Source organism: Pleurodeles waltl, chromosome 7 (assembly GCF_031143425.1).
Source record: "Pleurodeles waltl isolate 20211129_DDA chromosome 7, aPleWal1.hap1.20221129, whole genome shotgun sequence".
NCBI lineage: Eukaryota > Metazoa > Chordata > Amphibia > Caudata > Salamandridae > Pleurodeles > Pleurodeles waltl.
This window is the reverse complement of record NC_090446.1, coordinates 550,367,953-550,384,597: the sequence shown is the minus strand read 5'-3', so window position 1 is coordinate 550,384,597 and position 16,645 is coordinate 550,367,953. Positions and strand designations below refer to the sequence as shown.

General features: G+C 47.2%; 1 protein-coding gene across 1 annotated transcript in view; it reads right to left on the bottom strand.

Moving 5' to 3' along the window:
* Positions 1-16,645, bottom strand: part of LOC138246924 (vomeronasal type-2 receptor 26-like) — a 234,444-nt gene that overhangs the window by 186,695 nt on the left and 31,104 nt on the right. The window contains exon 3 of the mRNA XM_069201671.1: positions 5,000-5,123. Coding sequence (XP_069057772.1) covers positions 5,000-5,123 — 124 coding nt within the window. The remainder of the gene's footprint in view (positions 1-4,999; positions 5,124-16,645) is intronic.

Below are 16,645 nucleotides of genomic sequence, written 5' to 3'. Positions count from 1 at the left end.
ACTTCAATGATTTTTCCTACTTCTGTGAGCGTTCTTTCCTCCCTTGTAATGAGAAGCCTTATGCTTGGCATAGTTACCAAAAATTCAAGAAATCAAGGACCACATTTATCAAGTTTTCATGCAGTGTAGTACAACAACCCACCTTGCTGCAGTGCACAAATGGGAAAAGGCAGGAATGTGCAGTATTTAACATTATACGGCACATACCTATCCTTTCCTTGTGCTGGCCCCCTTTTGGTTGCCTAGCACCAATGCACACAACCTTACCCTGTGTTGCAAGGATGCCCGCATTGAAGACAGGATTGTTTTTTGTGTAGGACTGGGCATTTTCCTGCACAAAAACAATAGTCTGAGGCATTTTCCTCTTTCTACGTGTTAGAAATGGGGTCACTACTGGGCAGTGCTTTGTAGCCTGTCCAAGAAGGGACCCTCACTCTAGTCAGAAGGGAGTCACATAGCTAAGATAACCCCTACTCACCCCCTTGGTAGCTTGGCATGAGCAGTCTGGCTTAACTCAGAGGCAATATGTAAAGTATTTCTACACACACACACACACAGTAACACAGTGAAAACACTAGTTCAGAAAAATAGCCAATATTTATCTGAGTAAAACACGACCAAAATGACAAAAATCCAACATCACACAAGTAAAGATGCACACTTTATAAGATTAAATCTTACTAAAACGCTTTGAAGCACAATACCTCCAACTGGGGCTATCACAGCATCTCAGCAGAATAGATCCCAACATTTCAATGCCACTCACAAGGGAGTGCGGGCCGGTCATGGAGTCGCACGAACCCCAGGTTAAGTACCTTGGAAAATGATGAGGAAACAAAGATGTTGCACGGAGTTGGGGAAGTGAGGCATTTATGGAGCTGGTGCAGCACTGATTTCTTACTGCTTCCGGGGGTGGGGGTGAAGTGGTGGTTCCTTACTTCTAGGCAGGGTATGTGAGGCGTCAGTTCCTTACAGTTGCAGGGGAGGTGATGCTGCGTTGGTGGCGAGGCATTGGTTCCTTAAGACAAGACAGGGGTCGATGAGTCCAACAGGTCAAGATGCAAGGCGTTGACTTTGCAGTGTTGCGATCACACCCTGTGACCAGAGGTGCTGTGGCACAGTCAGGTGTCATTGATGTTGGTGATACCGCACTCAGGACTCACGCTGTGATGGGACTTCTGAGGCACTGCAGCAGTGCAGGTTCTGAAGTCGCTCTGGAGTCGATGTGCTTGGTTTCTTCTTGGTCGCATCAGAACTCACTCACAAGGGCCCAGGAACTGGATTTGTCACCATTTGGCAACACAGGACTTTTAGCAAGAGAGCCGAAGTGCTGATGAAGTCTTTGATGTCCCTGAGACTTCTTAACAGGAGACAAGCTCAGTCCAAGCCCTTGGAGAACCTTTGGAAGCAGAATGTAGAAAGCAAAGTCTAGTCCTTTCACTCCTAGGACAGAAGCAGCAAGCAGCAGGCCAGCACAACAAAGCAACAGGCAGAGTGGCCATCCCTCCTCAGGCATCCATCTGTTATTCCTGTCAGAATTTCCAGAAGGATTCTAAATTTGTGGGGTCAGACATCCAGTACTTATATCCATCTCTGCCTTTGAAGTAGGCACACTTCAAAGAGAAGCTGTTTAATGCACAAGACCCTGTTTTTCCTGCACTGGCCCGAGACACACTCCAGGGGGTTGGAGACTGCTTTGTGTAGGGACAGGCACAACCCTATTCAGGTGCAAGTGTTAGCTCCTCCCAACCCTCTAGAGCAAGAAAACCCATCAGGATATGCAGGGCACAATTCAGCTCCCTGTGCATCACTGTCTAGAGAGAATACACAAACAGACCAACTGTCATCCTGACCCTCACATATATTCCACAGCCAGGCAGAAGCACAGAATAGTTAAGCAAGAAAACACCAACTTTCTAAAAGTGGCATTTTCAAACTTACAATTCAAAAACCAACTCCACCAAAAGATGTATTTTTAAATTCTGAGTTCAGATACCTCAAACTCAATATCTCTATCTGATCCCAATGGGAAATTATATATAAAAGATACGTCAAAGCAATCCTCATGTTACCCAATGGGAGATAGAATCATTACAATAGTGAAGACCAAATTTAGCAATATTTCACTGTCAGGACATGTAAATACACCAGTATATGTCCTACGTTTTAAATACGCTGCACCCTGCTCATGGGCCAGCCTTGGGCCTACCTTGGGGGTGACTTATATATAGTAAAAGGGAAGGTTTGGGCCAGGTCGAAATGGCAGTTTAAAACTGCCCACACAGACACTGCAGTGGCAGGTCCATGGCAGGGCTACTCGTGTGGGTAGCACAATCAGTGCTGCTGGCCCAATAGTAGTATTTGATTTACCAGCTCTGGGCACACATGGTGCACTACACTAGGGAGTTACTAGCCAATCGTGGATAAACCAATCGTCACAAAAATGAGACAGAGAGCATATACACTTTAGCACTGGTTAGCAGTGGTAAAGTGCATAGATTCCTAAAGCCAACAGAAATAGGACAGAGAAATCAGGAGGAGGAAGACAAAAAATGTGGGGGTACTACTGCAAAAAGGGTCATGGACCGCCAGGGCTGGGGACCGCGGATGCACCGCCAACAGGCTGGCGGTGCATCCAGGCCAATTCTGACCGCGGCGGTAAAGCCACGGTCAGAAAAGGGAAACCGGCGGTTTCCCGACGGTTTTCCCCTGGACTGAGGAATCCTCCGCACCGCCATGGGGATTCCGACCCCCTTACCGCCAGCCTGGTTCTGGCGGCTTTGACCGCCAGAACCTGGTTGGCGGTAACGGGTGTCGTGGGGCCCCTGGGGGCCCCTGCAGTGCCCATGCCAATGGCATGGGCACTGCAGGGGCCCCCTAACAGGGCCCCGCCAAGATTTTCAGTGTCTGCATAGCAGACACTGAAAATCACGACGGGTGCAACTGCACCCGTCGCACCCTTTCCACTCCGATGGCTCCATTCGGAGCCGGCATCCTCGTGGAAGGGGGTTTCCCGCTGGGCTGGCGGGCGGCCTTCTGGCGTTCGCCCGCCAGCCCAGCGGGAAACTCAGAATTACTGCGGCGGTCTTTTGACCGCGCAGCGGTATTCTAACGGCGGTACTTTGACGGGCGGCCTCCGCCGCCCGCCAAGGTCAGAATGAGGCCCTAAATGTGCTGCAGAATGTGTGGACCACCTCCCTCGGACAGAGTAACTCAACACAGTGATCTGCGCTGTGTTATGTTACTCTAGATTTATCAAGCCACTCAGGGCCATGCAAGGAGGCTTTGTGAGGCTTAATAAATCATACTTTAGTGCTGCTTGGCCTTGCTTGGCACAAGAGCAACACAACACACTGATGAACATGCCCCTTAATAACTTTAAGAAGAGTACTGTTTAGCACGATGTTGCCAATCTAGATCTATCTTTGGACACTGGGCAGGGCAGAAGAAACATTTGAACCACCAGACTATGCATACCACAAGGTCAAAATATTTCTTACAAGAGATAAGAAATAAATGCACTAATGTCAATCCAAATTGCTTCTTTTCCACTGTGCATCTCAGTACCTGCATCTCAGTACACTGTTCTGATATCATGTGCCATGATCAAACAGTAACAATCAGAAGTAAAACCAATACATCTGGTCTTCACATTCTTGTGTAATTGCCTTTTTTAAATTTCTCATTACAAATTGTTGGTATATTTTTTTATTTAAAACCATACACTGATGTGGCTATTTACCACCGTTGTTTGTTAGATACTTGTTTCAGTTGTGCCTGCATTTTACTAAGATAAGAATAAGCTGCCACAATACAAAAACCTCAGGGCCTCACTTACAAAGATTTGGTGTAGGGCAGCACTGCAAATCTTTTTGCGGCACTGCCCTATGCCAAATCGAAAGGGCAGGGATGCTCTGTATTTAAGAGATCTAGTGCATTCCTGTCCTTTTAGATGGCAGAGAATTTGCCGCCTAGCTCCAACGTAGGAACACTTGCAGCATGGTGCAAGGGTGTCTGCGTTGTTGGGAGGATTGTTTTTGTGTATGAAAGGGCACCTTCCTGCACAAAAACAACCAACTGAGGCGTTGTCCTCATTCTGCGTGGTGCAGAATGCAGCACACATGGAAAGAGGAAAAACTCGGAGAAATGAAAACATTTCTCCTTATTGTATCTGCTCTGGAGAGGCTTATGGTTTTGGCGCTGCCCCAGGTTTATGTGACTTCGTAAATCTGGGGCAGTGTCAAAATCCATGGGTGTTGCATGGGAACACCAACTTCAACACCCATGGAATACCTCCTTGATGCAGAATAAGGCAACGCAGTGGTTTGCACTGCCCTACCTTACTCCATATCTCTGAGGCCATGCAAAGCCATGCAGGGTGGCTTTGTGTTACCTCATAGATATGATTGAGAGGCCTGCACCACTAGAGTGTCTAAAAGAGTGACGCTCAGGCAGCGCAGGCCTTTTGTGAATAACTCCCTCAAATTACAGGCAGCTACAGCATTGCATGGTCATTTAAACTCTTTATAATTGCAACTATAAAAAGGAGATGAAAATAAATGGCCATCTAAGTGGCCACTCAACCTCCAGGCAAAATAATCTGCAATTATTTCAAGGTAATATATAAAAATAAATTAAACTACACATTGAATATGTTTCGTCACTAAAGAGAAAGGAACAGTTTTTACGCAAATATGACAATGTGCAAAGGCCTTATGCAGTCTCTCAATGTGAATGCAATAGCTATAGAGTGATAACCCATACAGTATGCTGTAGCTGACAGAAGCTAAACATGAATGATAATTTAATTCACAATTGTCTTACTTTGCTTTGTTTGTGCTTTGTATAGATTTTTAGAAAAACAATATTCTGGTGAGAGCGCTAAAGCTGTCTTAAAGGCCAGGCCTAAAAATATTGACTTTGAACTTCCAGCATGTACTTATTCAATATAATTATACTTCTTTAAATACCTTAAAGTAAAGATCATAATGTGACCCACCTGTTTGGTTGGTAATGCTCCCTTCTGAACATAGGATACATGCAAAGCAACATCTAGGCTTCCCTTCTATAGCTGCTTTTCTATAACCTGCATGACATGGCTCACTGCAAATGGAGAGGGGTACCTGAAGATTAATGAAATGGGAAAGTGTGAAGGTAAGAATATACAAACAAATCTGTCAAATGTGTTATATCTGTAATGCCATAAATTTGGTAGTAGTTAAACTAGGAATAACTGATGGAGGAAGCATTTTCATACATCTATATATTCCTAACCTGAATGGGTTTCAGCAGAATATCCACAGATTTGCAGATCTGTGCCGACTCTACCTATAATTGCTCCTGCTTGCCAGCTCACTTATTTAAACAATTAGAAGCCCAACCCTCAGAGGTGACAAAATCAGTGATAAGAATACTGGGAAAGTGTGCCTCTTTATGGGCATCAGGGTTATAAACTCCTTGATGTATTGCTGTTTTTAGGGTCGAGAGCGCAAACCACTCTGTCCCTGTTGTAATCTCTCTATGGGCTTGTAACCACGCCCTTCAGTTTGGTTGGTTTGTGAGCTTGCCTTTTAAAATTTGCTTGATTTCATTAGTAAAAGGAATGCATACATCATGCCTTTTCCGGTGTTTAGCCCTCCTACAGTGCACCGGCCAACTACTGAAAACATACAAGGCTCCATGGTATCTGTATGGATTCTGGACTCCTTTTTCACTTTATTTCGTAGGCAGTGCATTCTCACTGGGCAGTAGTCAAGTGCTTTGCATGATATCGACCCTGTCAGATGGATAATTGCACTTTTGCTGGTTACATGGATAATTGCACTTTTGCTGATAAAATAGATAATTGCACTTTTGCTGATACGTTTCACTGCCAGCGAACTTCTGTTTCCTTTTGTGTGCCTGCTTCGCCCTCATGGCAGCCTTCGGCTCGCTTATGTGAAACTATTTTACTTTTCATTTTCAGTTTCTATGGCAAGAAAAGTCAGGTTAGGAGTTTACAATGCTAATAGCTCTAACTCGAGCAAATGTGAGACCCATTTGCACTGCAAATGCTTGTTATTACATTAATAGTAAACAATATTCTATTATTCAGTTAAACAGTGGTGAATTTTTTTTAAGCACAATGCACTGGAACATGACGTTTACTGGCATCTCAGGTAAATAAAATAAAATGCTCTTAAATATATGTTCTGTGTGTGTGTGTGCAGGGGTAAGAGGAGGTTTGTGAGAGTGTGCCTATGTGTGAGCGTTTGCACTTGTTTGTATATGTGAGTGTGTGTGTGTGTGTGTGGGAAAGTGAGTGAGCAAGACTGATTGCCAGGTAATGAGTGTAAATAGCAGTGGCGGCTCAAAAGGATAAGGGGCAGGACGGTGTAGTGCGTTGCAGGGGGGTGGGGAAAAACACAACAAAATAAATAATATGATTTTAAAAACTCACCTTTTTGCGCCACTGCGCCTTGCCGCTCCCGCCCGCTTCTCCACTGAGCTGCAGGCACAGGCTCCCAGCCTGCCCTGCGTCCAATCCTAATGCTGCTTTCATGCTGCTAACAGCATGAAAGTAGCATAAGGATTGGACGGAGTGCCCAGCCAGAGCGCTCTGTAACAGAGGGGAAGACTTTGCCGGTTGTCTCCAACCCAGTGTGCACGTGTGTTTGGCCAGCCCAAGAAGGCCGGCCAAACATTCATGCACACTGAGTGGGAGTGCGGAGCACTCCCCCTCGTCCCAATCTCTGCTTTACGACCCGCCCCTTTTACTATAAAACGATAATAAACATAGTTTATTATCGTTTTATAGTAAAAGTTTTGTAGCTGTGGCTGCTGGTAGGGGGAGATGGTAAATAGTGAGAATCAGTGAAACTGAGTTCCGGTAAGTGAGTCTGAGTGAGTTGAAGAAAGTGAGAATGAGTGGATGAGATAAAGAATGTATGCAATTGAGTAAGAGTACATGAGAATGACGAGAAAGAGTGAGTGTTCCTTGTACTTTCAGGCAGTAATAAAAATGTCAAGAAACCTCTTGTGATTAATGTTCCTGCTCAGGAAAGATATGGGAGTTCTATCTAGTGGCAGTTTGTTTTGACGCCATAAAGTAGGGCATAGGGTTAATATGTCTGCTGCAACAAGCAGCTCTTTATTTTTTGAGGATAGCTGAGTGGATTACTGCTTTACAGAGTTCCTTTTGTTACAACAGTCAATAGGCTGCTGCCCTGATACAGAATAGTCATTGTTACGAGATGTTATCAAAGAGCTGCACGCAAACTGCATAAAATAGGTTAGGACATTATGGGTCATATGTACGAACACTGTTTCCCATAGACACAGATTGGGTAAAAACCTTTGCTATATCTGGCCCTATGTTTTTTCCGTTGTTTCATTATCTATTCCTAATATTTCTAAAAGGGATTTGTTTGGGTAGATGGCCAATCGTATTAGTAAAGTCAGCCTTTAATAGCGCTATGAGACAGGGGCTATGCAGAGATGAGGGACACTTTTGCACAGTGGTAGTGAGGGAATAATGGAATCTGAGGAGGAGGTCCTGCACCAAAAATCGCTGTTGCACCAGGCGTCCCAGCGCTAAAGCTGGCGCTGTTACACTGTAACAATCCAATGCTATAATGAAGAAGACGAAACGAAATACAAGATTGAAAGTAAAAACATAGAAAACAAGAAACAATACATTTTAATTGATAAGACAATTTCAAATCGCTAAATCCATGTCATTAAGGGGCAAATGCATTCCTCGATAATTACTGTACTGTTATTACTTGCTGTTTCTCAATGGCGTGCTTTCATCAACATCTTGGGGGTAGCAGGGTGCCCTAATAGCCTCACTGGAAGTGATGTCATGAAGCCAACCCAATATTCTTCCAGTGGAGCCTGCTCTATTTTCTCCAGATTAAAAGCTTTCAGCCGTGCCCATTGGACCACCAGCTACTCGCAGTCCTCACCCTAACTGCACCCTTCTCTACTATCAAGGCCATAGGTCTGTGGTGACCTGAGAGAACCTCTGCCGTGATGCGTGTGCACGACATCAATTCACTTTCAATTGGCATTCTTGGACCTGCAAGAACAATTTCTTGGTCCTGCAATGCATGTGGGGTACGTACCCCAATATAATTATCCTTGCAACCGGTAGCCTGTGACCAATTTCAGTGGGTTTCTACATATGTAAAAACTGACAAAAAGTTTATATGTTCGTATGGCATAGTACTTAGTCGTTACTGTATTATGCTCTTGAGTCAAGCACACAGGTTGTATGTGTTTTCAACAAAAAAACTAATCTGAAGAAAATAGTTGTAGCATTTTTTCGTTAAACAATCATTCATTTTCTTTTAGAATGCTTTTCACAAGGTCGGTAAAACTAACCTACAGAAAGCTATACTGAAGTAATAATTGTTCCTCCATTTTTTCCCTCGCTTTAAAGGGGGTTTCCCCATTATCCCTTGGTCCGTGTTTTCTTTCTCATATTTCAATACTTCTCCCACTGTTGTATACCGTCTTACTTTTCCCTTCTTACCTTCTTTGCACTGTCAGTGGAAGCTGGTGATCCTTGAAAGTGGTGAGACTTACCACTTGTCAAGAATTCCAGTGAGTGAGAAAAGTGAGCCTCACATCTTCTAGGAGGTTTGAGCAGGTGAGAAGGGGGTTGCTTTTTTGCCCTGAGTAAAGATTACATAAAATGCAGTCAAATAATAAAATTAAGATACAAATTTCACATAAGTTTGGTAAAAATCCAAGGGGACACCTACGAAACATTCATTTATTTTCATAGTATGACAAAAAGATTCTTAAGGAGAAGAAAGGAATTCTACAGATTGACCATTCATAAGATCTCTTCCCTCCATTCCAACTGTACTTGTAGGAGCCAGACCTAGTAAAATATCTGGATTCAGCCACCGAGCGGATAAGGTGCAGGACAGTATGGATTGTGAGGATTGTTGCTGTAGTTGCCACTGAATTTGAGATCAGGATTTTCCCAACGGCAGGGCCCAGCAGTGCCCGGGAGAATGCCTATTTTCCGGATAATCTGCCCCCATGTAAAGTTTTACGATGAGTAAAGGATCATGCAGGAGTGTGAGAAGCTTGAAATGAATGAATCATTTTATATTCTTATCCAGCTTTATGAATCAGCTCATTGAGTTCAGGACCAAAGCATTTAGTTAATTAACAATGTCCCAATAGGTACTGCTACCTATTAATTCAAAAGGAAAATAAATTAGAATAAACAAGAAAGAGGCACCAGATTATAAATTATTGTTGTTATATTGCCATTCCATAAACAAATGGGAAAAGACTGCATCAGCAACATTTGCAAATTGTGCAATGATTTTACAGTGGACACTTCGTGGTCGCGCAAAAGTGAACGTAAACGCCGCATGCGAAATACGTGAGGGAAGTTCAAACAGATACCAAATGAAACGGATAATAATTTTGAATATTAGACATGAAGTGTTAATAAACAACTTCACAAAATCATGTCCTAAATTATTAGTGGTACAATCTGCTGAGTTAATGTCCATGGCGTTTTGACCCTGGTTATTTCAAGAGAACACAAAAATGGTTGATTGCTGTCAAGAAAGCACAGGTTACAAAATTATGATTTTTCAACAGCTGGGCCTAATCAAACAAAGATGTCATAGAGTAAAAAGCCTTAAGGACAATACCCGTGGGTTTACAAGAATACACAATGTCAGAGGCCTCGTGCCAGAACCCAACCATGGAACAGAATCCAAGCCAGGTGGGACAGGTAACAAAGACAGATGAACGTGAACCGGTCACAATCTTAACAACATGGTCAGTGGTAGGCTCACCTATTAGTATAACTGTGAACCTGATTCACGTTGAGTCATACAAGACCAATGTAAAACACCTGTGTCTGAATACAAACAAAACGTGTGCCAACTGGGCACACTGCAAAGCACAAAGCCTGGAATAAAAAACAAGCATTTGCAATGCAACGGGTCTCACGTTTGCTCATGTTAGAGCTGATAGCGTTGTAAACTCCTAACCCGACTTTTCACCTATCGGCAAAAATGCATTTATGTAGTTAACCCGAAAAAGTGCAATTAACTGTGTAAAGCGCTCGACTTCTGCCAAGCGAAATTGCGCTAGGAAAATAGAGAAAAAGTAGCCCACGAGCCGGACAGAAAACAGCGAGCCTCGCATGTTTTCTGTACTTGGTCGATGCGCTCGAGGAGGGCTAGCCACCGGAAAAGGCATGACGTATGCATGCCTTCGACTAATGAAAGCAAGCAGATTTTAATAGGCAAGCCCACGAACCAATGAAAAACACTGACGTGACGTCGACAGGGCTCCGAGCCCTTTTCTAATACCTAAAGCGTCTCGCTGTATATGCACGCGCAAGCGCATGCGACGCAGGCTCGACCCTAAAAAACGTACAAGTTAAGCATATGACAGAGCAGTGCTTAATTTGTGCGGAGCACCGGCACTTATTTCTGGGGGCAGGCGCTTAGTTTTCTGTTTCAACCATTTACTGCCAGCAAAAGACACGTGGGAAAGACGGAGGAAGAGAAAAACGAATTCAGAAAGGGGAAAAGCAGGAAGCTGACAGAGTGAGCTGATGGGGCAGGGAGGGGCTTTAAATGGACTGAAGAGGCCTGAGGTGGCTTCAGGATTACGCTGCCTCAGGTTTATGTGCTCTCACTTTTAATTGCATCAGCCACGTGTTTAACCCCTTCTGTGCCGCGGACGTAGTGGTTACGTCCCGCGGCACAGTGCTGCTGTGCCGAGGACGTAACCACTACGTCCTCGGCACACAGCCCAGAGGGAGCGCTCTCGCTCCCTCTGTGTGCTTCCCCCCACCCCCCCAAAGTCAGGGATGGAAGGGGAAGCCCTTCCCCTTCCACCCCCGACCCCCCCACCCCCCCATAATGACGTCAGCGCGCGATCGCGCGCTGACTTCATTATGGGGATTTCGCCGCACAGGAAGCCATTTGCTTCCTGTGCGGCGACGAGGAAAGAGGTGAGTTCCTCTTCCCGGTGGGTGGGGGGTTTGGGCTAAAGAGGCACCGGGGGAAAGGAAAGGCTTTTCCTTTCCCCCGGTGTCTCTTTGAGCATTCCTGCTGCCCGATCGCATTGCGATCGGGCAGCAGGAATGCCCACTAGACACCAGGGATTTTTTTTTTTTGTTGTTTGCTCGTGTTTCTTGCTGGCGGGGAGCGGCCCCTTGGGCAAGGGTCGCTCCCCTTGTGGGGGCAATTAGTTACGGCCATTTCTGCCCCCCTTGGGGGCAGATTGGCCTACTTTTTAGGCGGATCTGCCCCCAAGGGGGGCAGAAACCACTGGATCACCAGGGAATTATATTTTCTGTGCAGGTATGTTGGGAGGGGGTGCACCCTTGGGCAAGGGGCGCCCCCCCCAAGGGGGCAGAGAACTGTTGGCCATTTCTGCCCCCCTTGGGGGCAGATCGGCCTATTTTTTTTAGGTCCATCTGCCCCCAAGGGGGGCAGAAGCCACTTAGGCACCAGGGATTGTGTGTGTAGTGGATGGGGGTGCGCCCCCTTGGGCAAGGGTCGCTCCCCTTTGGGGGGCATGTCTTTTAGGGCCATTTCTGCCCCCCTTGAGGGCAGATCAGCCTATTATTTTTAGGTTGATCTGCCCCAAGGGGGGCAGAAACCACTAGAACGCCAGGGATGTTTTTTATGTGTTTATTTTTGTGGGGGGGCGTCCCCATGGGCACGGGGCGCCCCCCCAAGGGGGGCATTGACCTGTTGGCCATTTCTGCCCCCCCTGGGGGCAGATGGGCCTATTTTTCTAGACCCACCTGCCCCCAAGGGGGGCAGAAGCCACGTAGACACCAGGGATAGTGTGTGTGTGTGTGTGTGTTAGTGGATGGGGGGGGGCTTGGGCAAGGGTCGCCCCCCACTTTGGGGGCACATGTACCCAGGCCATTTCTGCACCCCTTGGAGACAGATCAGCCTATTATTTTTAGGCTGATCTGCCCCCAAGGGGGGCAGAAACCACTAGAACGCCAGGGATTTTTTTTTATGTGTTTATTTTTGTGGGGGGGTGTCCCCTTGGGCACGGGGCGCCCCCCCAAGGGGGGCATTGACCTGTTGGCCATTTCTGCCCCCCCTGGGGGCAGATGGGCCTATTTTTCTAGACCCACCTGCCCCCAAGGGGGGCAGAAGCCACGTAGACACCAGGGATAGTGTGTGTGTGTGTGTGTGTTAGTGGATGGGGGGGGGGCTTGGGCAAGGGTCGCCCCCCACTTTGGGGGCACATGTACCCAGGCCATTTCTGCACCCCTTGGAGACAGATCAGCCTATTATTTTTAGGCTGATCTGCCCCCAAGGGGGGCAGAAACCACTAGAACGCCAGGGTTTTTTTTTATGTGTTTATTTTTGTGGGGGGGCGTCCCCTTGGGCACGGGGCGCCCCCCCAAGGGGGGCATTGACCTGTTGGCCATTTCTGCCCCCCCTGGGGGCAGATGGGCCTATTTTTCTAGACCCACCTGCCCCCAAGGGGGGCAGAAGCCACGTAGACACCAGGGATAGTGTGTGTGTGTGTGTGTTAGTGGATGGGGGGGGCTTGGGCAAGGGTCGCCCCCCACTTTGGGGGCACATGTACCCAGGCCATTTCTGCACCCCTTGGAGACAGATCAGCCTATTATTTTTAGGCTGATCTGCCCCCAAGGGGGGCAGAAACCACTAGAACGCCAGGGATTTTTTTTTATGTGTTTATTTTTGTGGGGGGGCGTCCGCTCGGGCACGGGGCGCCCCCCCCAAGGGGGGCATTGACCTGTTGGCCATTTCTGCCCCCCCTGGGGGCAGATGGGCCTATTTTTCTAGACCCACCTGCCCCCAAGGGGGGCAGAAGCCACGTAGACACCAGGGATAGTGTGTGTGTGTGTGTGTGTTAGTGGATGGGGGGGGGGCTTGGGCAAGGGTCGCCCCCCACTTTGGGGGCACATGTACCCAGGCCATTTCTGCACCCCTTGGAGACAGATCAGCCTATTATTTTTAGGCTGATCTGCCCCCAAGGGGGGCAGAAACCAATAGAACGCCAGGGTTTTTTTTTATGTGTTTATTTTTGTGGGGGGGCGTCCCCTTGGGCACGGGGCGCCCCCCCAAGGGGGGCATTGACCTGTTGGCCATTTCTGCCCCCCCTGGGGGCAGATGGGCCTATTTTTCTAGACCCACCTGCCCCCAAGGGGGGCAGAAGCCACGTAGACACCAGGGATAGTGTGTGTGTGTGTGTGTGTTAGTGGATGGGGGGGGGCTTGGGCAAGGGTCGCCCCCCACTTTGGGGGCACATGTACCCAGGCCATTTCTGCACCCCTTGGAGACAGATCAGCCTATTATTTTTAGGCTGATCTGCCCCCAAGGGGGGCAGAAACCACTAGAACGCCAGGGATTTTTTTTAATGTGTTTATTTTTGTGGGGGGGCGTCCCCTCGGGCACGGGGCGCCCCCCCAAGGGGGGCATTGACCTGTTGGCCATTTCTGCCCCCCCTGGGGGCAGATGGGCCTATTTTTCTAGACCCACCTGCCCCCAATGGGGGCAGAAGCCACGTAGACACCAGGGATAGTGTGTGTGTGTGTTAGTGGATGGGGGGGGGTTTGGGCAAGGGTCGCCCCCCACTTTGGGGGCACATGTACCCAGGCCATTTCTGCACCCCTTGGAGACAGATCAGCCTATTATTTTTAGGCTGATCTGCCCCCAAGGGGGGCAGAAACCACTAGAACGCCAGGGATTTTTTTTTATGTGTTTATTTTTGTGGGGGGGCGTCCCCTCGGGCACGGGGCGCCCCCCCAAGGGGGGCATTGACCTGTTGGCCATTTCTGCCCCCCCTGGGGGCAGATGGGCCTATTTTTCTAGACCCACCTGCCCCCAAGGGGGGCAGAAGCCACGTAGACACCAGGGATAGTGTGTGTGTTAGTGGATGGGGGGGGGCTTGGGCAAGGGTCGCCCCCCACTTTGGGGGCACATGTACCCAGGCCATTTCTGCACCCCTTGGAGACAGATCAGCCTATTATTTTTAGGCTGATCTGCCCCCAAGGGGGGCAGAAACCACTAGAACGCCAGGGATTTTTTTTTATGTGTTTATTTTTGTGGGGGGGCGTCCCCTTGGTCACGGGGCGCCCCCCCAAGGGGGGCATTGACCTGTTGGCCATTTCTACACCCCCTGGGGGCAGATGGGCCTATTTTCTTAGGCCCACCTGCCCCCAAGGGGGCAGAAGCCACTTAGGCACCAGGGATAGTGTTGTGTGTGTTTTTTTTGTTTTTTTTTGTTTGAGGGCTGTCCCCTTTGGCAAGGGTCGCTCTCCATGGGGACACAGTACTAAAGGTATTTTCTGGCTTCCTTGGGGCAGACAGGCCTATTTTTTTAGTAGGCCCATCTGCCCCTATGACAGAATCCACTTAGGCACCAATTTCTAAAATGTTTGATGGTGGGGTGTTTGTCAACTGAAGAAGTCTTTGCATTTGTGATAAAAAAAAATTTCCTCCTTTTTGTTCTAGTTCAAAGCTTTTGCTTTATTTGCTGTGGCTCCTTGCGGTTTTGGCGGTGGTTGACCTGCAGTTTGCACAGTTGCATGTTTTAGGTAAGTAAAAACAATTTACTCCAAAGGAGTATTGTTGACATGCATGAATGACATGTTTGTAGGGGGTGTACTAAATGCAGGATTGTGTGTGAAATTGTCCTTAGGTTTGTGCACAATGATATTTGTTGTGTCTTATTTCTAATTTGCCTTTCTTTCTTTCTTTTTAGTGGGATATCATTGGTGATTGCTGTGTAGTTGCTGGTGAATCAAGCTTTTTCAGGCAAGTGAGCGGTATAGTTTTTGAGTTTGTAACTCTTACTAACAAAGCTACACTTTGTTACTTGTCTTACACAGTGCTGGTTGTTGGTGGTGAATTTGTCCAGTTAATTTTAGCAGGAGAGATCATGGCTAGCCGCAGGATGACCGCTCAGCAGGTGGTTGGTATGCTTTTTGAGTCACAGTCTGATCATGACTATGAGACGGACTCTGCATCTGAGGCAGAGGAGGAAGTCAGAGATTCTGGCAGTGATGTTTCTGTTGGAGGGGAATCTTCTGATGATGAAGCCACACTCAGTGCAGATGAAGGTTCTGTTTTAGAGGAGGACATTGATGTGCCAATAGTGCAGCAACCTGGGGCTGAAAGGTTTCCCGTTAGAAGACCTGATGTCTGGGTTGCCCCAAACATGGAGCAGCCAGAGTTGCCTGCCTTTACTGGTCTCCCGGGGTGTAACGCCAATACAGAGAACTTTATGCCTATCAATTTCTTTGAGTTATTCATGGATGATGTGTTTTTGGAAGAGATTGTTGAGCAGACTAATTTGTATGCGGAGCAGCATTTGAGGGACAACGCTGCTAGACTTAGGCCACACTCTAGAGCTGCCCAGTGGATTCCCACAAATTTGGAGGAGCTAAAAAAGTTTTTGGGTTTGACTTTTTTGATGGGGTTGATAAGGAAGCCGTCACTGGCTTCTTATTGGTCTACTAGTCCCTTGATGGCAACAGCTATATTTCCAGCTACCATGAGTCGTAATCGGTATTTGCTTCTTCTTAGGATGCTGCATTTTGTTGACAATGCATTAGCCTTGCCACGAGATCACCCAGATTCTGACCGTCTTTTTAAGATTAGGCCTGTCCTTGATCATTTTGTAGATCGGTTTTCGGAGGTCTATGTTCCAGGCAAAGAGATAAGTGTGGACGAGTCTTTGGTCCTCTTCAAGGGTCGTTTGGTTTTTAGGCAGTACATTCCTAGCAAATGGGCACGATATTGAATTAAATTGTATATGCTGTCTGAAAGTAGGACAGGATATGTGTATAGTTTCCGTGTGTACACTGGTAGGGATTCCAATATTGACCCCCCTGGTTGTCCTCCCACTTTTGGAGTTACTGAGAAAATAGTGTGGGATCTTGGTAGACGACTGTTCAACAAAGGTCACCATTTGTATGTAGATAACTTCTACACTGGTGTGCAGTTGTTCAAGGAATTGTTTAGAGTGGACACAGTTGCTTGTGGCACAATCCGTTCTAACCGGAAAGGCTATCCAAGGGAGCTTGTCTGTAAAAAACTTGAGAGGGGACAGTGCTGTGCCTTGCGGAACGAGGAGCTGCTAGCTTTGAAATTTTCAGACAAGAGGGATGTCTACATGCTAAGTACCATCCATGATGAGAGTACTTCCCCTGTGACTGTTTGGGGCCAGGTTGCTGAAGTGCGCAAACCTGTGTGCATTTTAGATTATAATAAGCACATGGGAGGTGTAGATAGAGTTGACCAGAGGTTGGAACCTTATACTGCTATTCGTAAGTCTTATGTTTGGTATAAGAAGTTAGCACTTCACCTCTTCCACTTAGCAACCTTCAATGCTTTTATTGTGTTTAGGGATAGGTCTCCAGACTCAAAGATGACATTTGTGAAATTTCAGGAGTCAGTGATAGAGAGCCTTATTGTGGTGGAACAGGCCAGAGTTCCTAGAGAAGCAGTGGTGGAGGATGTGGCTAGATTGAAAGATCGCCACTTTGCTGAGCACATTCCTCCCACACCCAAAAAAGACTTTCCAGCTAAGAAATGTAGAGTGTGTTTTCGAAGAGGTATCCGGAGGGAGTCTCGAATGTACTGCCCAGATTGTCCTTCAAAGCCTGGGCTGTGTG